A 25,563-nucleotide genomic window follows, 5' to 3' on the forward strand; every position below is an offset into this window, starting at 1 on the left:
ATTTGCAAAAAGTTATTTACCTTCTGATGCAACCTATCTTATGATGATAGGAAGGAGAAGGAAGGGAAGCATGGGCAAATAGGAAAATAATATGCAATTATTTCAATTGCATGTGCTTAAGGCCTAACTGCATATTACATTTACAGTGTTACTAGCCATCACCTTATGAGTTTTTTGGTTTTTTAAAAAAGGTTAATGCCCCCCCCCCCCAGTTTTATATTTACAGATCATATTTTCATCCTTATACAATAATTTGCATAGAGTTTCCCACCCGGGTTTCCGTGGCAGTTCAGATGCATCTTATTTAGCTACATATCCATTAATTTATCCATCCTATTTTTACCCCCTTCGATATCATTGTTGTTATCAACTGTTGATCATAACATTCCGAGTGGGTAAGGAAGGTTTAAAACCTTCCCTCGCCAGCTGTGATCTTGGTAAAGAAAAATCCCCTCCCAAGCACAGTGATTCACAATAGGGAAAAACTCCCACTGGTACCTAGCCAATTCATGCTTAATTCATGCAAAATCCATATTACTAATGTTTTGATTGGATGGGAGAGAGAGATGAAAAACGAAACTAAATGATAATTCTTTTCTGGTGCAGGTGCAGCATCTGTTCACGGAGCAGTCCCCACAGGGCTCAGTCAAGCTCCATTTCTCCTCCTCTAGGCAGTGCATGGGAATATTATGGGGCCTTTCCTCCCTTATCCCCATCCAGTCTTCCCTTGTGTAAGTTTTTTCGTCTGTGAGACATGTGCAGGTTGCATACAGCCATGATAAAACACTGAATGGAGATATGGGACACATGCATAGCTCTCTGTTCCCCATAATCTTATGGTGGGCATACGTGGGAGGTTGGGTGTGAAATAAAACAGTTTTGCTGAGATCAGGGGTTAGCAAACTTTTTCAGCAGGGGGCCAGTCCACTGTCCCTCAAACCTTGTGGGGGACCGGAATATATTTTTTTTGGGGGGGGGAATGAATGAATTCCTATGCCCCACAAATAACCCAGAGATGCATTTTAAATAAAATGACACATTCTACTCATGTAAAAACATGCTGATTCCTGGACCACCCGTGGGCTGGATTCAGAAGGCTATTGGGCTGGATCCGGCCCCCAGGCCTTAGTTTGCCTACCCATGGACTGGATGCTACATTTCTTGTTTTTAACTGTAATCTGCCTTGAGTCCCGTCAGGAAAAAAGGCGGGGTATAAATAAATGTATTATAATAAGAAGATGTTAGCTGTATATCTTTGCATTTAAGGACCTTGTTTTCTATCTTGGAGACCAGGGTTCAAATCCCTGTTCAGCCATGAGGCTGTGTAACTTTGGGCTGGTCAAAATCTCTCGGCTCACCTCTCGCACAGGGTTGTTGTGAGGAAATAGCATACGGTTCAACATTTCTCCGATGAAAATAGGGACACCCCATTCCATAATGATAATTTTACTATTTATACATCACACATCTTACTCTGTTGCCCTAGCCACTCTGGGCAGCTTCCAACATATATAAAAACATTTTTTTAAAAAAATCCCAGAACAGGATTGCCTTCGGACGGCTCTGGGGGGGAGGGTCAGATAATTCTATACCTGCCAACATTTCTCCAATGAAAATAGAAACCAGGACGGCTTTTCTAAATCAGGGACGTCCCTGGAAAATAGGGAAACTTGGAGGGTCTGATACAACTCTCAGATCACTAGCTGAGAGAATGCTTTTCACAGTTTCTATAATGCTACTTACTATTTTAAGAATGCTTTTACTACCACTATTACTACTATTATTGACATCTTTTCCAGCTTAGTCTACTTCAGGAGGAAGAGTGGGATATGAGTTAACTGAATGAATGAATGAATGATGGGAGCGGGAGAGCTTTGTATGTCACCTTGAGCTCCTTGCAGGAAATATCAGATATAAATGTAACAAATAAATAAAGTGTAGCTTGGGAGAAGGGGCTTAACCATTTGTCCTCCACTATGCCCCCACTCGTAGAAAAGCAAATGACAGTCCTCCACCCCTCTGCTGTGCAAATCGTAAATCTGAATCAGGACCAAAGTGAAGGAGTTAAATGCAAATCTCCCTATTTATATGTTTTAAAATCCTACACTTAAAAGCACCGATACATAGGTGTTGTAATATATAAACCCCCTAATATCTTTTTTTCTGATTTGCTATTAAATAATTTCCACACCTTCAAAACAGTGCCCAGTTAATACATGGTTTTAAAGGATTGGCTGTACAATTTTTTCCCTATTCTACTGTGCTGGCATCGAGGGCCAGAATTATTATTTTCTTACTTGCTTTTTATTGACTAAGCCGTCCCAACATGCAATGATTTTTTCCGCGTAGAAGAAATCAAAGTGGTCTTTGTTTGTATCCCTGTAAGAAAACATTGGAATGTTTAATCGTGTGGTTTTTTCCAGATAAGTCATTTAGCTTCTGAATGGATCTTCAATAAACCATTTTCAGTTTTGGAATTATCATACAAACATTTTGCAGCTGTAGCTGTCAGATTTGTTAGTAATTAGCTACTTATCTGCTACCTTCAAATGGGTTGTTTAACAAGCTGTATAATACAGTAATTTCAAATTAGGTATCTAAAATGTTACATTTTATGCCCATGAAAATGTTGAGTGTGTAAACTAATAACTGTAAATAGTAAATACATCAGCATTCTTTTGAAATATGTTTTTACAACTTCCATTGTGACACTATTGACTGTAAGGTGGTAAAATCAGCACTTGAGAGTAGATTGTTCAGTACTTCTGTCTCCCCACAGTCAGATTGTCTTCTGATGATTTGCTTTCCATTAGGAAGGAACTCATTCTGGTTCTTGAATTGGCATAGTAACCTTGTATGTTTTCCCACGTTGGTGATAAAGCAGTTTGGGTCGAGCAATTCGGGTCGAGCAATTCTGAGCTGAAGCGTCTTTCTGCAGGATCGGGAGAAGGTTAAATCTCTGCCCACATCTCCTTCATCCACAAGCAGTGAGGAACCTATGGCCTTCCAGTTGTTGTGGAATTCCCAACCCCCATCAGCCCCAACCAGCATGGCCAAAGATCAGGATGATGGGAGTTGCAGTCCAGCAATGTCTGGAGGTCCACTGGTTCCCAAACCCTGACTTAGACGCACAGCCTGCTCAGGCTGCATTGGGTTAAAATAACTAGTGCTCAGCTGAAAGTTAGCTTCAGCGATGTTTCAGTCTGAAATTTTGGGGCAGGGGACGGAGTGGCAGTCAAGGGAAAATGATGCCAAAGTCACCCTACAGTTTACCCTTCTTCAACATCACTTTTCTTATGGTGCTGGCAATAGCACTCTTCCAGCAGCAGCCATTTCTTCACCCTTAGGATGGTTCTGAGGAGCTTTTTGGGGAGAGGGGCGACGGTGGTCAAGGGACGCCCTTTTGTTTTGACAGAAGCCTCTCACAGAATGATTAAATTGTGCTGTTCCAAGGAGGGATTTGGGAAAATAAAATGGTAGACGCAGGGAAGAGAGCTGGTACTGGAAACTTTCCCTTCTCCCCATTTCACTACTTCTCCCGCCTCCCCACATTTCTTAGAAAGAGAGAAAAGAATCATGGGATTGGTTGTAACATGTTGCTTGTTGTGGAGTGACAGCAGAGAAAACAATAGGGGGGGATGTTCGGTGGGGGGGGCAGGCATGTTAAAGGAGGCTTTGAAAACATTGGATCTAGGCACTCCTGTGTCTCCAATCCTAGAACAGGGGGAACAGATACCCCAGGTGTGCTGCATGGAAGCAATGGCATGGATTTAATTTCTAAAAATGTAGCAGTGAACCAATGAAAAGGAGGAAGAACCCACACCACTGCTTTCTGCCGTACTGACACAAGCCCAATGGGGCTTTTGATTAGGTGGTTTGCTCGCCTTCGATTCTCCTTTCCTTTTGGATTGTTCTGCCCAGCAATCAGTTAAAGGGAAGAGGTTGTGTAGGTAGCAAACGAGAACTGGGTTGTCTGATTGATGCTTATTTCAGCTTTTGAGCAAGACAGCTGAGCTGTCTTCAAGTGAATGTAAGTACCACTCCCCGCTCCTTTTTTCTTCCCTCCTTGTTCATTCATTCTGTCAGACTGCCTTTTTCTTCTGCTCCTTTCTAGTACAGAGCTGATTACCGATCGAAAATCTTGTTATGACACATTTCTTTAATAGGTTCTTTAATAGGAGTTTCTCGCTTTTCAGTGGGATTCTGGGGGTGTTATTTTCTAAACTGAATTTTAGTTTATTTCGTTAAGCACAAGAGAAACAAAACTTCCTCTCCACCACCCCCCCAAGAGCTGTGCTATTTATTGCTTTTGGGCTCCAATGTCAGCATGGTTCACCAAAATATGGTGTCATTTGTGTGGTATGGTGACAAAGTATAGTAACCTAGTGGAGGCAGGGGCCGGCCAAAAGGACACAGTGCAGGTATGTGCTAGCCAAATAGTCAGTGGTGCCCAGCATGCGTGTGCGTTATGCTTGCATTCAGCATAGCTCCCGGACCCAGCCAGCTCAGGGTTAGTGCTTGTTTTACTGCTCCCTGCTCTCATCAAAGCTGCCTGGTTCCATGACTTCAGTATTCATGCAGAGATTGGGTGGCCATCTGTCATGGATGCTTTAGCTGAGATTCCTGCATTGCAGGAGGTTGGACCGGATGACCTTTGGGATTTCTTCCAACTCTACAATTCTGTGATTTTATGGTCTGATGAAACCACCCCATGTTTTTCCTACACATCTAGCGGAGCAACCCACAAGTGCCTTCTCCTTTCCCCCATTTTGTTACCCAGCACTACACGTACATAGCATGGTTAACAAATTTACTATTGTTGCCATTACTGACAACAGTAACAATAATTTATAAAGCACCTGCAGCTTTTTAACCACTCTCAAAAGTGTGTTGTTTTTTTAAAAAACAACAACAACCAGAGTTCCTGCATGCAAACGTATTGTCTAATCAATGTGATGCAAAAGGAAATAGGATTGGGGAGAAAAGAGGGAAACAAGCCAACTTGGGCCCCTAGTTTTTGGAGTTACTTAATTTTTCTTATGATGACCAGCTAGAATGGAGACAGTCCAGGGAGAGGAGGAGCCAAAGCAGGCTTCCTCAAACTCAGCCCTCCAGATATTTTTTGGCCTACAACTCCTATGATTCCTAGCTAGCAGGACCAGTGGTCAGGGATGATGGGAACTGTAGTCTCAAAACATCTGGAGGGCCGAGTTTGAGGAAGCCTGCGCCAAAGAGAAGTTCATTTCTCAGCTGAGCTGATGGGGTGAGCCTCTCCTTTCTCAACCTTAGTAGCACCAAAGGGTTTCATCTTAGCAGCACCAAAGGGTTTCACCAGTAGATGAAAACCCAAGGGAGAGGAGGATGCGAATGGCAACTGTGAATTTTCACTGCATGATAATGCGTTTGAATGCACGTTCCCTGAGTTCAGCTTGCTTTCAGAATTTAGGAATGTCCAAAGTAGCAATTTATTTGGAAATGAAATCAAAACGATTTGTCTTCCTCCCAAACAACCCAGTAATCTACTCGTAAGGTATATTTATTTTCTCGCTTCACAAGTTACCCTTCATGTTTAATATATGTTGTTTCCATTTTGGTAGGCAGGTGGTATAAGCCGTGATTCCTCTGTAGCAGGATGCTGAGACAACCCACTTCATTGTGAAATAACAATGTTTGCGTACGCTCGTGTAATCTTTCTGTTTTAAAAGGGGGGGAAAGCGCCCCAGGTCTTCATTAAACATTTATTATTTATCTTCTATACTCTCTTTGCGGTGCAGGGTTATTTGGCGAGATGAACTTTTCCCAGCTCAGAAATATTAAAACATGAAAATTCCATTTGCGCTCATCGGAGTAGCATAGCAGAAACCTCTGTGGGTACTTAATCATTCAAAATAAAGGGTTTTCTTTAATTTTTAAACATGTATTTCATTTTATGTTTTATTTAAATTGTTTTAACATTTGCCGAGAAGCCCCTGAAGTACTAAAACTTTTGAAACTTAGGTTAGCTTAAAAATAAACATGAATAATCCTGCATGTGGAGGAATGACAGGAGAGAGGAAGGGGGAGAGAGAGATGGAAGTATGCTGCTGAGAAAGAAACCAGCCATGATGATTACAAAGCATTACTTGCAAAAATTATCAAGCTATACAAGGAAGCCGGAATTGGGTTGCTCATTGATAACAATAGGCCTTTTTCTGATTATTATGAATATTTAAAGGAGCTCATGAGAAGCTCAAAGCTAATGTGCAAAACCAGATTTTGGTAGAGCAGTTCTCTGGCTAGGGATTTTGAACCTCGGAGATAAGGCAGCAGTTTCCAGATGTTAATGAGGCAGACAGTGTAGGCATGGTTTGGGGAAACCAAATATAGAACAAGAAGAGTTGAGATGATGAAGACCTGTGGGAAACTGCAAGGCACGCAATGCAAAAGAACCTTACTAGCAAATGCTGTATTTTTGTGAGTAAGTAACATGTAAGGCAAGGGACCAAACTTGCAATTGAAACGAAAAAGTTGAACATTTAAAAGGAGAGGGGAAAAAGAAGGAATAAGATGGAGCTTACATCTGAAACAGTAATGGTTGCAGTTAATATGGATTCAATTTGTTTCCTTCTACAGGAAATTTGCAACCCACTTAAATTGGTTAGTAGCATTAATCACTTCTCTGCTTCTTTCCTGACTCCAAAATGCACCTTTCTTTTCTTCATTATCTTATCCAGCTTTTTGAAGCATCCCATATACTCATACACTTTACTTCATATAAATCCTTGTTAATGGAAAACACTAATTTGTTTCTGTTTTGTCTTATGGGGGGGGGCAAACGCAGTGTGTTCATAGGTTCTACTTGACTATTTCTTCTGTATGTACTTTCCATCTGTCTTGAAATATATTAGGGCTGTCATTCTTCTTCATTTCTTAAAGTTATTTAATTAATTGTTTGAGGTTTACAGTGCAATCTTATACATATCTGTTCAGAAGTAATCCCTACTGACTTCAATGGGACTTACTACCAGGTAAGTGGGTATAAGATTGCAGCCTTCATTAAGTAATTAATCAATTTTATAGTTGCATATGAATAAGACACTTGTTTTTTGGGGGTGGGGAGTGCCTCCTTGTTTTCAGACAAGGCATGTATGTGCCACAGAACACACGATGTATTCCCTCCTGCGTCATAGAAAAAGAAGTTGGAATCTTCTTTTAAGAGGTGCCATACGTCCAGAAGGGTAGATTATGGCAAATTTTCTTTTAAAAAGCTCAACAACTTTGCCAACTGTTGTGTCTGGACTTTCACTTTTTAAAATATGGCAACCCGATTCTAATATGGTGTTGACCCTGTGCCTTTTTTATATGTGTTAATATTTAACGCAATGTATTTCCCTATAAATTGGGGGCACCTTTTGATCAGTTAAAAAGCTTTTAAAGTGATAACTGTTTAATCAGCTAAATGGTGCAGCCCCCTAATAATATTTAAAATATACTACAGTACTTGCAAAGTTAAAATAAAGATCCATTTAAAAGAACTTGGCTATATGTTTTGGAAAACGTAGCCGCAGCATTTGGCACTCTTGATGGTCTTTGCAGGATCTGGACTGGGACTGAATACAGAATCAGAACTGTAGGTGAGCTCTTAGACTCAGAGCCAGGAGATGAACTCAACTATAGCAGTCAAGCAAGCACATGCCTCATAGTGACAGACTCATGGGTATGATTCAAGTATCAAGCTAGGAAAGTTAGGCAAGAAAAGAAGCCGCAAGAATTGTCAGAATCTTATCAAGGACAGAAGATCACACCTAGGAAGTACTTTTTATGAGAAGGCACGGGTGGCAATTTGAGGTAGAATTCAACCCGGTGCTGCATTGTTGGATAGCAGATGAGGCAAAAACTGTGAGGATATTGAAGTTGGGTCGTTTTGGAAGTTCAGGATAATCAGGGCAGGGCAAAAGAGCATCTGGATCCATGGGGTAGGAGTGGTAAGGGAGCATACCTAGAGATGAGGGATGCAGTTCCTTCTTCATGCACCAACCTCAGCACATAACTCTTTGGATCAGGGCCACCATGTTTGAATTCCTCGTAAAGCACCACCTTGCTAAACAAATGATGTTTTTCTCTTCCAGCCACATTTCTTACAGAATGAAAGCCTATGATAACTGTTATTTATTCCTAGCAAACTGCATTCAGAGAATGAGACAAACACCTCCTCTTGATGAATTGCAGCCCCCACCGTACCAAGATGATAGTGGCTCCCCGCATCTCTCATGCACGCCCTCCGAAGTTGGTGACAGCAAATGTGAATTCTCTCAGTGTAGCAACAGTCCGAGATGCTCATATAAATGCCCAAGTGAAGGGAGCACTGGGCATGAAATAGAAAGCTTCCATAACAAAGGATATGAAGAAGATGTACCCAGTGACAGCACTGCAGTCCTTAGCCCAGAGGTAAACACACGTTCTCCCAATTGTACCAAAATTATTCAGGATATAATGAAGCAGCATTACAGATCAGTCGGGCCTTGAAAGATGGCTTTCCCCATTGAGCCATACATGCACCACCTGAGACACAGGCAGAGAACTCTTTAAGTTCCTCCAGGTGGCGCTGTGGGTTAAACCACAGAGCCTAGGACTTGCCGATCAGAAGGTCGGCGGTTCGAATCCCCGCGATGGGGTGAGCTCCCGTTGCTTGGTCCCTGCTCCTGCTCCTGCCAACCTAGCAGTTCGAAAGCACATCAAAGTGCAAGTAGATAAATTCCACTGCGGTGGAAAGGTAAACGGCATTTCCGTGCGCTGCTCTGGTTCACCAGAAGCGTTTTAGTCATGCTGGCCACATGACCCGGAAGCTGTACGCTGGCTCCCTCGGCCAATAAAGCGAGATGAGCGCTGCAACCCCAGAGTCGGCCACGACTGGGCCTAATGGTCAGGGGTCCCTTTACCTTTTACCTACTGAGCATGAAAACTGAGATGCAGCCTCTATCAAAGCCTTGGCTAGAGTTTAAATTAGAGAGGATGTGGTAATTCTTCTTGTTTCCCTGGATAGAGGATCAAGGAGTGTGTGTGAGAGAGTATGTGGAAACTAGCCTACTGTAAAAAGGTAAAAACCACCTTTCCCTCTGGCTCCACTCATCACTTCCCTGTGGCCCCCGGAAACTTGCCCAGAAGAAAAGGCGGCCCCCAGGCTGAAAAACACCCCCCAATTCTGACATATCAGAAGACCACCTTAGGGCCTGAAGTTAATGTCTCCTTCCCCATCCCTACCCCTGAGCCTTTCTTCCACCAAGTACCCTGTGGGAAGAATAGCCATGACTTTTTACTATCCTCATAGTAAAATATTGCATACTTTTAAAAAGTAATTTCACTAATAAGCCGTCGTGGAAGGATTTGTATCCTGAAAGGTGGGACAGAAGTAATTGCAACAAATAAATATATAAATGTAAGTCTATTATAGTTAGACTTGCTAACTTTTCAGTGGAATTCTTTGACTGGAATCTTAATGTTTGGTACACGGATAACACCACCATCATCCACCACAACCATAATTATTAGCAGATTTGGCTACACATGTGAATCTCATTCTTACTTATAATTAATAATGTGCTTGAATAGTTTAAATGTACAGCATGCAATTAGGAAGGTGTTTTATTTTTAAGTGAGTCTTTCTTCTCACATACCAAATGTCACTTTGACTGGTCATTTCACCAGTCTGGTAGCAGGGTTTGGGTTTTCTTTTTAGTAAAGCACAGGGTGAAATAGGTGGGAAAAGGCTGTGGTGTCAGCACATAGCACCCTCATGCAGGGATTACTTATCTGTCCCTCCCTTAAAATAAATCTGGCACTCTGAAGAATCACCAGGTGTTTTGAAACAGCTATTTTAATTATTATTATTATTAATCACCAATGGAAGTTTCCCCCCCAGTAAACATAGCAGGTGCAGAAGGCCTAGTCCTGAAAGTGACCATAGTAGGGGGAAAGGGGTTAGCTTACTCACCCTGATCCAGATCAGACCTCCTGCACATGCTTTTAACTTTTAAAATGCCATGCCCACAATTGATAATGAAATGAACAGCATCTCCTAGTCTTGCCTTTAAAAGCACAATTTCTACAGCCCCTGCTTCTATGTAGCAGGCTGCACAATCCAAAAATTGTCACTTATTTCTATGTCTTATTTCTGTTTTATTCATTTTTATGCAAACATTTCAAAATGGTTTATAATATCATTGATGAATTAAATTGTCATTTAATTCTCCAGCTCCTCCCGACCCCTTCAACATTGTCCTAGCCAGTTCTCCCAGCTGTTTCCAAACACTTTGACCTTATTGCTATGAACCTTTTATTCTTGCCTTTCTTTCTTCCGATTGGTTCTTTTCACAAGCAGTAAAAGAAGCCCTCTCATTTTTTGTTTGACTGCCTGACAGCATGCTGTCCTTCCTTGAATATTCAGACACCTTGTGTGTGAAATGAACAAAAACATCATACTCCGTCACTGAGGGCAAGCATTTTAATTTTAACAATTTATGTAAAGACACATACTGGTGAAACCACTTTTAACAAAATGTATCACAGAGTGTATCGATACAGTTATAGATGTCTAAATGGGCGTGAATGTATGTAAAACCTCTGCTCCGTTTCATTTAGGATCTGTCAGCTCGAGGATCATCATCACAGCTCCCTAAATCTTTTGATCCTGAACCAGAAGCTAAGTATGGCACGCTGGATGTGACTTTTGACTACGACTCGCAGGAACAGAGGCTTCTGATAACAGTGACAGCTGTCACAGACATTCCAAATTATAGCAGGACAAGTGGAAGTTTATGGCAAGTACACCTGGTTCTTCTTCCTATCAAGAAGCAGAGAGCAAAGACCAGCATCCAGCGGGGTCCATGCCCCGTCTTCACTGAGACATTTAAATTTAATCATATTGAGTCTGAGATGATTGGGAATTATGCAGTGCGCTTTAGACTGTACAGTATACGCCGTGTAAAAAGAGAGAGGATTTTGGGAGAAAAGATATTTTACTTAACCAAATTAAATCTTCAAGGGAAGATGTCGGTACCAGTGAAATTGGAGCCAGCGTACCCTATTTCCGTGAGTATTAAATCATGCAGAAAAGTGTACAACCAAGGATTCTGATTAGAACAGTTATTTGTGCCACAAAGAAATATCCTTCTCTACAGCAGGACGATCGTTACAGCGGGGCGATGAGTAGTTGGTTTATTTAATGAAATTCGCTCACCCCTTCTTTTCTGGTGGGGAAGGAGAGAATCCATTTTGGAGTTCACCTCAGGTGCTGAAATGGCTTGGACTGGCCCTGGTAGTAGCCCTAAAACTTTGGAATTCCCTCCCAGCAAAGGTCCATGTAGCATTACCATTATTCAGTTTTTGTCATATGCTAAAGACACACCTCTTTATCTTGGCCTTTGAGGAGTGTGAGGATGTGTGTGTGTGTGTGTGTGTGTGTGTAAACCTGAAAATAGCAAATTAATTAAATATTATTATTATTTTTTAAAAAGATGGATGCTATTAATTGTGCTTTGAATTGTATTGCTTTTGCTGTTGCGTGTCAGCCGAGATTCCTTTGTAACAGGATGCTATCAGAAATACTGGAAGGTTTACTCCATTGGAGACCAAGACAGAAAGAAATATGAGATCTCTGATAGTTGTTTCTGTAATAATTATCATCTGAGGGGGTGCTTTCAGGAAACGTTAAATCTGAGGTAATTAATCCAGCTCAATGTGGGCACATCATTTTATCCTACAATGTAACGTAAACAACATTTGTGTAATACAATATGAGTATTACTAAGTTGGAATGTGTGAGCTCTCTGAAATAATGTAAGTGGCTTGTCTGAACAGATCCACAATGAACAACTGTTGCTCAAGTCTAGGTTTGAAAAGCTGGTGGTACTAGAGAGAAACATGGGTAGGGGGACAGAGGGGTGAAAAGAGAAGAAATAGAATGATTCAGCTTCCTAAGCTCCAGTTAGTTTTCCCTGCATTTACTACACAGTTTCCTCTGGATTCCTCAGATATGTGTTTATTGTATCACCTTGTGAGAAGCATGGTAGGATTCTGCCAAATGGCTTGAATCACCTTGCATTATAGAATCATAGAATAGAATCATAGAATCATAGAGTTGGAAGAGACCACAAGGGCCATCGAGTCCAACCCCCTGCCAAGCAGGAAACACCATCAGAGCACTCCTGACACTCCTGCAGGCAGCACTAAACCAAATCTTTCCCAACTGAATTTGCAATAAGACAGGGGAGCATCAAATGCTATATTCAAGAAACATCTGTCTGCCGTCAAAAGACTTTAAGGACAATGGAGCTATCTATCGCTTACAGGTCATATAGGGGTGCGGGTGGCGCTGTGGGTTAAACCACAGAGCCTAGGACTTACTGATCAGAAGGTCGGTGGTTCAAATCCCCGCGACGGTTCAAAGCTCCCGTTGCTCGGTCCCTGCTCCTGCCAACCTAGCAGTTCGAAAGCACATCAAAGTGCAAGTAGATAAATAGGTACCCCTCCGGCGGGAAGGTAAACGGCATTTCCGTGCCCTGCTCTGGTTCGCCAGAAGCGGCTTAGTCATGCTGGCCACATGACTTGGAAGTTGTACGCCGGCTCCCTCGGCCAATAAAGCAAGATGAGCGCCACAACCCCAGAGTCGGCCACGACTAGACCTAATGGCCAGGGGTCCCTTTACCTTTACAGGTCATATGCTTTCTTTATAGAATGGATTCCTCAAAGAATAGTGGATCTACACACACACACACACATGCAATATTCTCTGGGGGATTTTCTATAAAGCTTGCAAAAAAAATAATCATGAGGTGACTGCCATTATTTTGATAATGGGCTGTTCTTTCAGAGTACCCACACCCACGAATTAACATTTAAGACCACAAATTTTAGTGGAGGAGGAGGAGGAGTTTGGATTTGATATCCCGCCTTTCACTCCCTTTAAGGAGTCTCAAAGCGGCTAACATTCTCCTTTCCCTTCCTCCCCCACAACAAACACTCTGTGAGGTGAGTGGGACTGAGAGACTTCAGAGAAGTGTGACTGGCCCAAGGTCACCCAGCAGCTGCATGTGGAGGAGCGGAGACGCGAACCTGGTTCCCCAGATTACGAGACTACCGCTCTTAACCACTACACCACACTGATTAGTGGGCTTAATCAGTAGCAGTGTGTGTTGCGGCCTCCTGTGACTGGCATTTCTGTGGCTTACCTGGACAAAGCAGGGCAACAGTGAGGTTAGGGCTACATGGTTGCATTGGCAGGACAGCGGCCTGTCCCCACCCCAGTCCAGGTAAGCAGCAGTGATGCCAGTGTCATACTGCTACTGACCTTAGATGTGGTTAACTCTATGCTAGGTTGTGATTTTTGACTTGGGATCCCTTTATCGGGGATGCCTGAGGAAGTTGCTCTTTGTGAATTCTAATAGAAACTGAGCTGACCCCCACACACCTCCCAAGCTATTATGCAGATTGGAACCTAGTTATTCTTCAGATTTAGCACTCCTCTGAATTTTCTGCTGCAGTTTTTCACTCCAAAATATGTAAAGTATCTGAGGTGAAATACATTTATAAATGCATATTTAGAGATAAAATATGTTCAAAAAGTATTTATTTAAATTTGACTTTTGTGAGTTTTTAAAAATCTTGTAGACTAATGCAGAAACACAATTAAATGGATTTATGAAAGAACATTGCTTGAAAGAGGCATAAACCAGAAATAGACTGATATGTGCCTGCTTACCCTTTAATCAAATGTTTGAAAAGTTTTTATGGCTACATTCTGTGTAGCTGTGAAGTATGTTTGTCAGTGAAAGATGCCTTGCATATGACACTATTAGACCCTAATGTAGACTATAAAAAGGGTATGTAGGCAATAATTTTAATGCTCTGTCACAGCACATTCCAAACAAATTAAATAATCTATCTTCTCATTTTTACCCACTAAGATGTACTGCATAATTTTTATTAGAAAACTTATAAAGACACTGCATTGTGCATCAAATGAGAAAAGTGGCACAAGGGTGCCATTCTTACCTTGCCAAATGTCTGTTGAGGAAGTTGGAACACTGATTTGCCAAAACATATAAATTCTGTTTTGTCATTTCATTTTGAGAGTATATTATTCACAGTAGCTTAAGTTTGGGAACAAAGCTGATCTGTGAATAGTGTGATACTTTTGTTCTCAGAATAATTTGCCTATGCATATATTTCACATGTTATTTATGATTTGCAGAAGGAAATTTGATATAACTTTATAGACTCTGTAGTAATAAATTACAGCTGTATGTAATAATTTTTAAAGATTTGAGTCTCTTGATTATACCCAGTGAAGGAATTATGTTTTTCATTTGATTTTACTTTAATCAGTGTTTTTTGCCCAAGACAGAAGGAGATTTTTAATAGTGCATCTACCAGTTTGCCCTCTTGAGATTGAAAAAAACAAATTAGAAGCAAAGGCCTTTGAGAAGTTGTCTTTTAACCAATTCTTCTAAAACTCTGATTAGGTACTTCATGCAATTCTATAGAGTCTATGCCAGGGGTCAGCAAACTTTTTCAGCAGACCTTGTGAGGGGCTGAACTGTATGGGGGGTGGGAATGAACAAATTCCTATGCCCCACAAATAACCCAGAGATGCATTTTAAATAAAAGCACACATTCTACTCATGTAAAAACACCAGGCAGGCCCCACAAATAACCCAGAGATGCATTTTAAATAAAAGGACACATTCTACTCATGTAAAAACACGCTGATTCCTGGACCATCCGCAGGCCGGATTGAGAAGGCAATTGGGCCGGATCTGGCCCCCGGGCCTTAGTTTACCTACCCATGGTCTATGCAGAATTAAGAATCAATGAGTTCTGTGTGGCTTTCTCCTAGATAAGTGGATATAGGATTGTAGATGAGCAGATCAATCCTCTGCACTGGAGTGAATTCGGACGGGGCTTCCAACTGCATGTGACTGAACGTGTGGAAGCTACCACTGGCAGTGTCAGTGTCAGCTGCAGCTTGTGTGTGCCTCCCAAACAAGGCTTTTCAGGGGCGAGGAGTGGAGAGTTTTGGGTTGGCAAAGGAACCACTGATCCTAAGCCAGTCCATTGACAGGCCCAATCCAGGTCTCTCTGCTGTGTCAACCTGGAGCTGGTCCAGAATGGTAATTTCGTGCCACCCATCTTCTGCTCTGATTGCCATGATGTCCAGTTGTACCCTACAGGAGTTTGGATTGTGCCCTTAATAAAACAACAGTCTATTTTATCATTTTTTACTGTACCACTAGAATGGCATATGTAGCCGGCAAGATTTTTCATAAATCAATAAAAGAGCTTGGCTCTAAATTTTATTCAAACTAGATCTCACCCCCTCATCTTAAATAGAAGCTATACTGTGATTAAAATAATAATCATCACAAATATTCTGATTACAAATATGGTCCAATGGGGCTTTCGGTCCCCCCTGCCTTAATGGAAGCAGCCCCCACAACAGCGGGGGATCACCAGCAAATGAAAAACAAGGATGACAGAGGGTAAATCGCCCTTGCAAATTCCCCCCAGGGACGGGGGGAATGGGCTTCACTTGTAGTTTGACTCGGTACCTGGCTCTTGCTCCAGTATGGGACAGGAGACCTTTAATCTTAATTTAGCAGCTTGCTTTTCTGTCTCTAACCATGAGTCAACCTGGGAAGCATGTAGAATTGTAGAAATAAAGTAAGTTACCCTTTCAGTGCAAAAACAAGAACATTCCTATTCAAGATAACCTTTTCTAAGAAGCCAGAAGCTTTTCTTTTAGGAATCCTAGGTGCAAAGATTCCAAATGACCAGAAGAGACTATTTATGTATGTGACTACAGCTGCCCGGACTTTGTTAGGTCAGAGGTGGAAAGAAAATACAACCCCTACCAAGAAAGAATGGCTAGTAGATTCTTTAACATATTGTGCATGCTTACTTCTTCCACTGGAAAAAATGGAGATGTTCTAAGTGTATGCCAGAGATTGTAGTTGCATATAAGATAATCTTAGCTTGGGGCACATTTCTTGATACCTGATTCCTGAAAAGGCAGGAAGACACCTCATTGTAGCACTTCTCCACCCCATTAAAGCCTCGCACCAGTGTTGAAAAAAGGATATCCTGAGTCACCAAGAAGCCCCATGCTGACGTTTCCAAAAAGTGGAAAAGATCCTTGAACAATCTGGTCCAAATAGATTCTTGCTATCTTGGGTAGTTACCCTTATCTTGGTATTAACCCTGGAAGAGGACATCTGCTTCACACATCCTCTGATACCCAGTTGCACCTGAAGTAGAGGTGACAGAGTGTAGAAGACAAAAGTGGCATCTGGAATGATGTGAGAAATAAGAAAGTATACTTACATGGGGCACAGGTGTGTTTCTTGGTAGCCAAGAGAAGGCACAAGGAGATGGAGGTCAGGCTATAACTACCTTACCCTTCTTGTCAGAGGTCCAGCTTACCAGGAGCTGCAGGTCTCCAGGGCCCTTACTATTGACTGAAAGAGAGTTGTTTAGGGAACTTTCCTCAAAAGCAGAGGTGTCTGTTAGGAGAGAAATCCAAGTGGGAAGAGAGGTCTCAGATTTCCTAGTTTTCATGCATGGGATGTGGTTGCTACCAGAAGAGGTGCCTACAAATGCCTACCACATAGCAAAGATGGACCGACATCTGATATCTTACACCCTGGCTACATTGTTTACTGTCCACTACATAATTTACTGTCCCAAACAAAGGCAAATACAGGGCACCCGTTTAGAGTAGAATGTGCTTCTTAGCAGCAAACACATGCTTGCAACTGCTTTCTGGAAAAAATTCCTAATTTATAAGAACACGAACCAGGGTTTTGAAAAGGCTGGTCCCTGGTGGAGAGTTGTCTCTTCAGGTCAGATGCAATACACATACATACACATTTCAAAAACATAATTTTACATTTGTGTCTGTGCTTGCTTCCTTGAGTGTTAGATTTGTGCTTGCGGCGATCTTTCGTTTACACAATGTGGGGTTATTGGAGAACATTTGCCGGTATCTTGCCAAGTCATTTGAATTGCTTGCTGCTTTGTTGCACCCAACTGATTTGTAGAAGGTTGCACTTGGCTTTGCACCACACTGAGTGTCGGTGATAGACCCTTGCCTGCAGTTATGGGAAACCTGCAGAAGCATACCTTTGATTTCCAGCAACCAGATTTATCATACTGCGTTTCTGACTTAAGGCAAGGTAATTCCGGTTCTTTGGGCTGGGCTGGTAATGTAATCCTGGCTTAGAATGTATGTGATGAGATTTAATTGTTTTCTGGGGTGGGTGAATTGAGCATCGAATTTCACAGCTTGATATTTTGCCTCGGCTTTGCTCTGAACATTGGGGGCCCCTGGAATCTTGCCTTGCTGCATTCTCCTACAGCTGTCATAGAAAGATAGAGGAAACAGCTTCCTGACATTGATCTCTCTGGTAGAAAGTGATCGGGGCTGGTCCTTGGTTTAATGTTGTATGAATGGTGCAGGGACACTGTGTGTCTCTCTGCAGGCGTTGAGCATGGGAATTCATTCTTAGACCAAGAGGGTAGTGAAAACCTTTCTGTGCATGGATTTTCCCTCCTGACCCATAGTTTATCACATGTAGCTCTGTTCGAAGTGCAAAACTGAGCATTTTCCAGCACTTTGAGAACTTGTTATTCCTATTTGTGATACTGGTTCTGTTGGCATAGAAGATGGCCTTCTTTATATTTTGAGGAAGGTTATATTTCACTCTTATATGTATTGTTCTTTCAGATCCACACCCCCGTTTTTTATTTTCATTAAGCTGTCATGTGCTGTTAAGATCAAGTTAGAGTCAAAATCTAGGGAGATATAAATACTGGGAATGGGTTCTTCAGTATCTTGGCTGCATAAAATGCTTGCAAACGCTTTGCTTTTGCTTCTAGGGCTGCGACTCCCAAATGAGCATGTCAGAAATGTCCTGCAGTGAAAGTACCTCCTCCTGTCAGTCTCTGGCACATGGCTCAGCTCCAGAAATCCTCATTGGACTGCTTTATAATGCCACAACTGGAAGACTAGCAGCAGAAGTGATAAAAGGCAGCCACTTCAAAAACCTGGCAGCAAACAGACCACCCAGTGAGTGGAATATTTTTTTTTTATCCTAATACTTCTGCACTTGGGGGGATTTCACTGGTGGGGACTTCAATCCTATCATTTAGCTTTATCCAGTCAAACTGAAATACTGCAATCATCAGTTAATCTGTTTCATGTTTTATATTTCCAGTCATTGGGGAAATGGCAGAAATCTAAAATTCAAAATATTAGTTGTGATTTGACAAGATCCTTTTAATTTTTCATGACTGGCTGACTAATAAATTGCCTTTATCATAATGATTAATTGCTAAACTATTAATGCCTCACATCACAGAGCCAATATAAAAAGTTATAATGTATTTTAAAAGTGTGTGCCAATGAATGTTTATGTAAATGTGTTGATGCTACTGCGGTTAAGGATCCTCTTGTAAGAGTTTATCAGTCTGTGAGAGTTTAACTGATACCGACATGTATAATTTAGATTTTATATTCTCATAGTATAATATGATTTATATTATATTTATTCCTGATACCAGATATGAAGAAATGTTGCACACTCTAGAGATAGACAGATAGGAAGACAGTCATACGGTTTGTTCTTGGCTTCCTGCTTCTTCTTTGTATGCGGTACTCAAACAACAAACCTGAGTTCAGACATAATGCTAAGCCAAACCATGGGGTAGCATTGGGTTGGACAGCAGTAGCAAGACCAGGAAGGAGCAAAGTGGCTGTGATTTCTGCTGTGAGCACCCGTGCACTTGAACAGTCATGCTGAGCCATGGTTTGGCTTGCTGTTATGGATAAACTGGGCAAATAAGGGTGCAATCCTAAGAAATTGCAGACCTCCCACTCCATGGGTGGAGAGGGAGATCTGCAGGCAGAGGAGATCTACCCCAGAGGGAACTTCTGTAACTGGAAGTCTCTTTTGCATCCAGTGTTTCTGCTGTGTTGGTAAGGGAAAGGGGGCATGTCAGGGAAGAATGAAAGAGACATTGGATCCACATGATCTCCCATGCCCCTGGCATGCCCCCAACAGTAGATGAAAAGGATGTCTTGGAACTTCCACATATCTTCCCTGCAGTGGCCTGGCACCCACCTACCAACCTAGTCATCACAAGACTGTCAAGGCTCTGTTCTTCCACTGTGAATTCTTCCTTTCCTGCCCCCACTAGACTGCTCCACCCCGTAGCCTCAGATGGAGCTAGGAATGCGTTTGAACTGGGCATAATTCAGTTCCTTTTGTTCACTTGTCGGGATCTGAATGTGCAAGCGGGCCCAGGAATCAGATGTACATTGTGCTAGCACCCAAATTTAACCCCTGGGAGCCACGCATATATAAATCAGTAAAGAAAAAAGTAAGCGGTAGAAAACCACAGTGGTAGTTGGAACCTAGGGAGGAGAAAAGACAAACTAGGTACGATACTCAACAACCATTGCTACCAAGATGTTAAGTCGTAAGAACATAAGAAGAGCTTGCTGGATCAGGCCAATAGCCCATCTAGTCCAGCATCCTGTTCGCACAGTGGCCAGCCAGATGTCTGTTGGAAGTCTGCGAGCAGGACCTGAGTGCAACAGGAATCTCCCCTCCTGCTGTTTCCAGCAACTGGTACTCAGAAGTATTACTGCCATGGAGATAGTCGTTGTGGCTAATAGCCATCAATTGCCCTCTCCTCCATGAATTTGTCTAATCCTCTTTTAAAGCTATCTAGGTTGGTGGCTATCTCTGCTGCTGGGGGAGTGAGTTCCGTAGTTTAACTATGTGCTGTGTGAAGAAATACTTTCTTTTATCTGTCCTGAATCTTCCAGCATTTGGCTTAATGTCCTTGAGTTCTAGTGTTATGAGAGAGGGAGAAAAACTTTTCTCTATCCACTTCTTCCATGCCATTCATAATTGTATACACTTCTATCTATCCGTTTGGGTTGCTGCAAGCATTATTTTTTTAAAAAAAACATTTTTAACAGTCTTGAACATCCAAGACAAGAAAAAAGTTATACGTGTTCTGCCCTATACAGTGGTACCTGGGTTACAGACACTTCAGGTTACAGACTCCGCTAACCCAGAAATAGTACCTCGGGTTAAGAACTTTGCTTCAGGATGAGAACAGAAATCCTGTGGTGGCGGCAGCAGGAGGCCCCATTAGCTAAAGTGGTACCTCAGGTTAAGAACAGTTTCAGGTTAAGAAAAGACCTCTAGAACAAATTAAGTTCTTAACCCGAGGTACCACTGTATCTTCTTCCATTTTGTTTGAAATGGACCCATATTACAGTCATGAGTTTAGGAATCTGGTGCCCTGATCCAGAATCTCCTTACACATGCAGGTGTTGTGATCCACACACCAAATTTTTCTGTCTGTTCATTGCAGTGTTGGGAACAGATCTAGGCACTAATATCCACTATGTTTTTCACTCAGTCTTCCCTGACACTGTAGTTTGAGTAGAAAGCCTATGCTTACAGGAGAGCTTTATGAAGCAGCCATTAAGCTTTAGATGGTCTGTGATCACATGATTTTGCACTTTGGTATAATAATTTATTTCAGATGAATGATGATGTAAAGTAGCATTAAATGTACAAATTAGTGTTGTGGTTGTTTTTTTTAAAAAAAACAAAACACCCAACAACCAGTGTATTGATCAAACTAATGTTTAATCCAATTAGCTTTCACCTTATTGTTTGTAATATATACAGGATTCAATTCAGTGACCGCTTACCCTTTTGTAATCCCATTGACCTCAAATGAGGCTCCACTAGTTTGAGGTCATTGAACTGACCCTTACTCAAAAAGCTGGAGTTTGCATGAAAAAGAGGAGGGTCCGGTAAAGGTGACGCTATGATTTCTGTAGTTTTGTAGCGTAATCTTTTGCATGAATCTGTATGTTCTGTGTTAGAAACACAATAGAAATTAATACTAAAATATCCCATTACTTGAAACGGTGTAATTTTTTCCCCTGTTAAAGATTACACAGTGACCTTACAGAATTCATTTCATTCAATTGTACCTGCCAATCCTTTTGTTTGGTCCCTCTCTCTAAATGGATTTGTTAAGGTTTCATTTTCTTCCACTCTAGTGAATAGTGTTTCCTCTTAAACTTTAACCTTTGATCCTCTCTCACCCAACTATTGACATCTGGTCATTATTTCTTTTACTGCTTTCCACCCCCTGTTGTCAGACGGACTGTTCTGTTGTCTAAAACACTTGATAGGTGGACAGGTTTATATAATACGAGGTGAGTTCCTGTAGAGACTAATTGGATGTTGTCTTTTATATGCAAAAGAAAGTTGCCAGCAGCAAAGCTCTCCACCACTCGCCACCATGTTGGTTTCTGACAATTTACCTTAATTAACTATTTCACTCTTATAATGGAGATAGACCAAATCTCTGACTGGATGATGGTATTTCAAAGATCTGAAAATTAAAATGTGAAGTCTAACGGGTGAGCCAAAAAAGAAGACACAAAAACTGTCTGTTTCTAAATACCGTGAAATACAGATAGGGATGCCGCATGCTGCATTCAGTGGCCGTGAGTGTATTTTCCCAGACAAAGTGGAAAACACTATAATGAAACTGATAGTTTTTGGTGTCAAATATTGTATTAATGAATTCATGTCCATGATTCAGTAGCTCTGGTGCACAGATAGAGGCTTTCCTGTTCTCTTCTATCAACATTGGAATATATCACCCTGTGCAGATAGGATTTTGGATCGTGGCCTGAATATCTGAGCTATTGTTATAGCATAGTACTTCTTAAAAGCACTATAAAGCAACTGTGCCCAAATAATTTAACAAAACAACACATTGAATATAAAAAATTAGACATGAAGAGAGAGCATTACTCAGATGAGTAAACATCAGCTTGTCAATGCATTTTGTTTTTTGGCATTTTAAATATTCACAAATGAAAGAAAAAACTGACAGCCCTTGAACCACATCCATGCAGAGAATTTTTCCCTAGTAAACATTTCATTCTGAGCACCCATGACGTCATCACTGCACTCCACCTCATACATATATTTTTACTTGTAAATTATTTGTTTATTTCATTTCTCTTTTTATCCACCTGTTTACATTATCTGAAAACTCTGAAATGCTTTACAGTGTTGTGGCCAGTTGTAGCTTGCTGAGTGTTAATGCTACACATGTCTGTTTTATGCAAGTGAGCCGGGGGTGAATGGATAGAAGGATTATGAGGTATACCTTTAAGTAAACTTGTTATGTACGGATAATGCAATTAAGTAAAAGTTGAACGTCAATGTTTACTTCCTTTTTTAAACATGGCTTAAGTTTAGTCAACTACTCAAAATCCAACATGGTATACGCCATAACCTTAAAGATAGACTGGTGTATTTTCGTAGGAGAAAGCCTTTGTCTAAAGCATCTCATGCATGACATTGTTTATTTTGTAGATACGTTTGTTAAGCTGACGTTGCTGAATTCTATGGGCCAAGAGATGTCCAAATGCAAGACATCTATCCGAAGAGGGCAACCGAATCCAGTCTACAAAGAGACCTTTATTTTCCAGGTGGCACTGTTTCAGCTTTCTGACGTTACACTCATATTGTCTGTGTACAATAAACGCAGCATGAAACGAAAGGAAATGATAGGCTGGATTTCTTTAGGTTTGAACAGTTCTGGCGAAGAGGAACTAAATCACTGGACTGAGATGAAGGAATCCAAAGGACAACAAGTATGTAGGTGGCACTCGTTGTTAGAATCTTAACGAGTAGTTGCGGCTCCAGGTAATGTCAGGATTCCACGAGGCTGCCCCGCAGGTGCAACCAAGAGAAAGTCTTGCAGAAGTTACAATTCAACATTCCACTTTTACAGATGCACAAAATGCCGTGGAGCAGAATTTACTTTTGCATCTTCAGTTGACACCACTGAGTTCAGGTGACATGCACCGGACGCAGAAGAAAGAGCAATCCCAAGTCCTTATTTTGACGCTTTCAGGATTGTTTTGGTTCACATCTCAGTTTTCCATTTAACTAATAGGTATTTTGTGTAAATCATCTACTATTGCAAAATTCTCGGATTGTGTTTGTTTTCTTAGAGGTGCTATGCTGTGTTATATATGACTTGTCAAGAAGCAGATTTAGAGAGCTGGGGGAGTAGTTAAATAGTGGAACACAAAAATTAGAATGTTGGCACACAGTAGTTGGAACATTGCTTCCCCGCCCCCTTAGGAACCTACCATTTCCTTAACGGAGTTTAATTTTGAAGAACAACATGCAAGAGCACTCCTGCATGTTGACTGCTTATCAGATACACAAACAGCTCCTTTGTGGTGCCTGCTTTAGGCTGGGGGTTGTAACTCCCTATTCGCTCCCAAGAGCGGAAGTTGTTAGAATGATGAATCGCTGCTAATGGTGTGCATAAACCCATCACAATTCATCCCTGGCAAACACCTTTTTGTGTTGTTTCGGGAGCTTACAGACTTGCTTGACCAGTGGCAGCAGTGAGAGAAAAGAAAAATGTGTGTGTACACCATGGGAAGGGAAGCCTCTCTCAAAAGCTTTCTGCTCTCTTGAACTATTGTGAGAGTGCCAATTTACCATGCAGGATCCTCTTGCGTGTCGTTTCCTTGGATCTGTCAAATCAGGTCTCAATTTTTTTGGCATTGACCAAATTGTCTTTGAGTCCACCTCAGGAATAATCTCCACTTTATGCAGCGATCATTTTTTGTTTTGCAGATCCCTCACAGGCCTATTTAGACAGGTTGAAAACACAGGATCTAAAGAGCTGCACAACTAATTCAATGTGCCTAAAGGAGCTTTAGACATGTGTTTCTCAAATAGCAGCCCTCCATGCTTTGAAACTGAGAGGAATTTTCACAGTATGGAGGTCGAGTTTTTTTTAAAAAAAGTTTCACTGCATGAACAGAAGCACCAGGACACAACTAAAGTCACCCTATTTCCCCCAGTAGTAGAGCATGGTTGAAATCCTGTATGCAGTTTCTGGCAAGTCTCACTGATACCAGTGGTATTTTTGTTTAGGTAGCAGACTGCAGGACTACAGCTGATAACTTTATTAAAATTTCTTTGTCATTAAATCAGTTGGTCTTTATATGAACCTTGTATTACAAACCTTTGAAAATTCAAAGGTGATAAAATCTAAGGATTAAAACAGCTGGGAATAAGGACTTGGGTAATCTTAGATAATAAATAAGGGAAATAAACTTCTATGACATCTGTCAATTTATTTAACCTCAGCAATGTGTTAATCATAATATAAATCTTGGAAAGGCAGCTTCATGCATTATGAGATTTGAAGCACAAAGGAAAGTATGACTAGAGTCTGCTAGTTTTAAAGTTCTTGCAATAAATTGTTTCACCACTTTCTGTTTCAACTACAGTACTGGTAAATTTCAGGGATTCTGTGTGATACTGAAGCTTTTCTTGAGGATGAGGTTGGCATCATGATTAAAAATTAGTACAGTTTAAATAAGCACCTAGAACTTCTAGAATGCATATCTGAGGATGGACTCTCTATCTGTTGCAAGTGTTGTCAGAGCTCATGAATTCTTAGTTAAGTGCCAGATTCAGTTAAGATTTCTGGATGAGGTGAGTCTGTGAAAAAAGATTCATGTTTCCTTTATTTATTTAGAGTGAGCTGATTGAGAAAGTGCATATTTATCACCGTTTTCTTCACAATATTTTTGAATGCCGCTAAGTTTGAGATCCAGTTTTTGCATGAATGGATACAAGTGCATCATATGAAATATGTGCAATGTTCCCAGTCTCAAAATTCTTAAGAACCTCCTTAAAAATTCCCAGCTGTTGTCTTGAAATTGTTATTCAGTGCCTTTCATGTTTCACCACTTAAATTTGTAACTGCAATGCGATGCTGAACTGGATGATTTAAGTCTTGATTGATTCAAAGTTTTACCAAATGAATTTTCCTTCCTGTGTTGCATGAAGAGTATGGCACACAAAATATAATTTGTTAAAAGAAAACCATTCAGGAACTTTTGCAAACATAAATAATGTTAATAGTTGTTCAGTATAGAATAATCTTTCCAGTTTTGTTTCTTATTGATTTCGCAGTGCATCCTTATACAAGCCTTATTACAAGATTTTTTGTTTCAGAAGTCCTTACTTTACAACCTTTTTGTTAAAATGGAGACACTTGGGATCTACTTGTAGATCTAAGCCTCCAGTTCCAATAAGGCTTACCAGAAAATAAGTACTATTGAACTCATTTAAACCTCTGAGTAAGCATATTTAGGATTGCTCTGTAAGCCTTGCACTGTCATAGTGCCTTGAAGATTGGATTATGCATTCATACAGAGAAGGAGCAGACAAATAAACTGTGGCTTCATAACAATATTCCTAATTTTAAAAATGTATTACTTGGTTGGTGATTATGACCTAAGAGATTCCTAATTCACAAAGTTGTCTAATCAGGATTGTACCTCTGCATATTCTTTGCTTTTTAAAGTGCAGTATAGATACAGCTATTGAGTAATTCTGCTAAAAGGCAAGATAGAAGTGAGCAGAGTATTATTTTTTT

General features: G+C 41.0%; 1 protein-coding gene across 10 annotated transcripts in view; it reads left to right on the forward strand.

Moving 5' to 3' along the window:
- Positions 1-23,903, forward strand: part of SYT14 (synaptotagmin 14) — a 73,613-nt gene extending 49,710 nt beyond the window's left edge. For 5 of the 10 annotated variants that reach the window (XM_083433038.1, XM_083433041.1, XM_083433043.1 and 2 more), the window contains 5 exons: positions 8,159-8,427; positions 10,618-11,067; positions 17,911-18,100; positions 21,227-21,283; positions 22,461-23,903. In XM_083433038.1, coding sequence (XP_083289164.1) covers positions 8,159-8,427; positions 10,618-11,067; positions 17,911-18,100; positions 21,227-21,283; positions 22,461-22,774 — 1,280 coding nt within the window. In that variant the 3' untranslated portion in view covers positions 22,775-23,903. Of the gene's footprint in view, positions 1-8,158; positions 8,428-10,617; positions 11,068-17,910; positions 18,101-21,226; positions 21,284-22,460 lie in introns of those variants that run through there. The other 5 variants (XM_083433039.1, XM_083433044.1, XM_083433037.1 and 2 more) reach the window with 2 other exon arrangements.
- The last annotated feature ends 1,660 nt before the right edge of the window (positions 23,904-25,563 follow it).

This window comes from Podarcis tiliguerta (assembly GCF_965153285.1).
Source record: "Podarcis tiliguerta genome assembly, chromosome: 3".
In the NCBI taxonomy this organism is placed as follows: domain Eukaryota; kingdom Metazoa; phylum Chordata; class Lepidosauria; order Squamata; family Lacertidae; genus Podarcis; species Podarcis tiliguerta.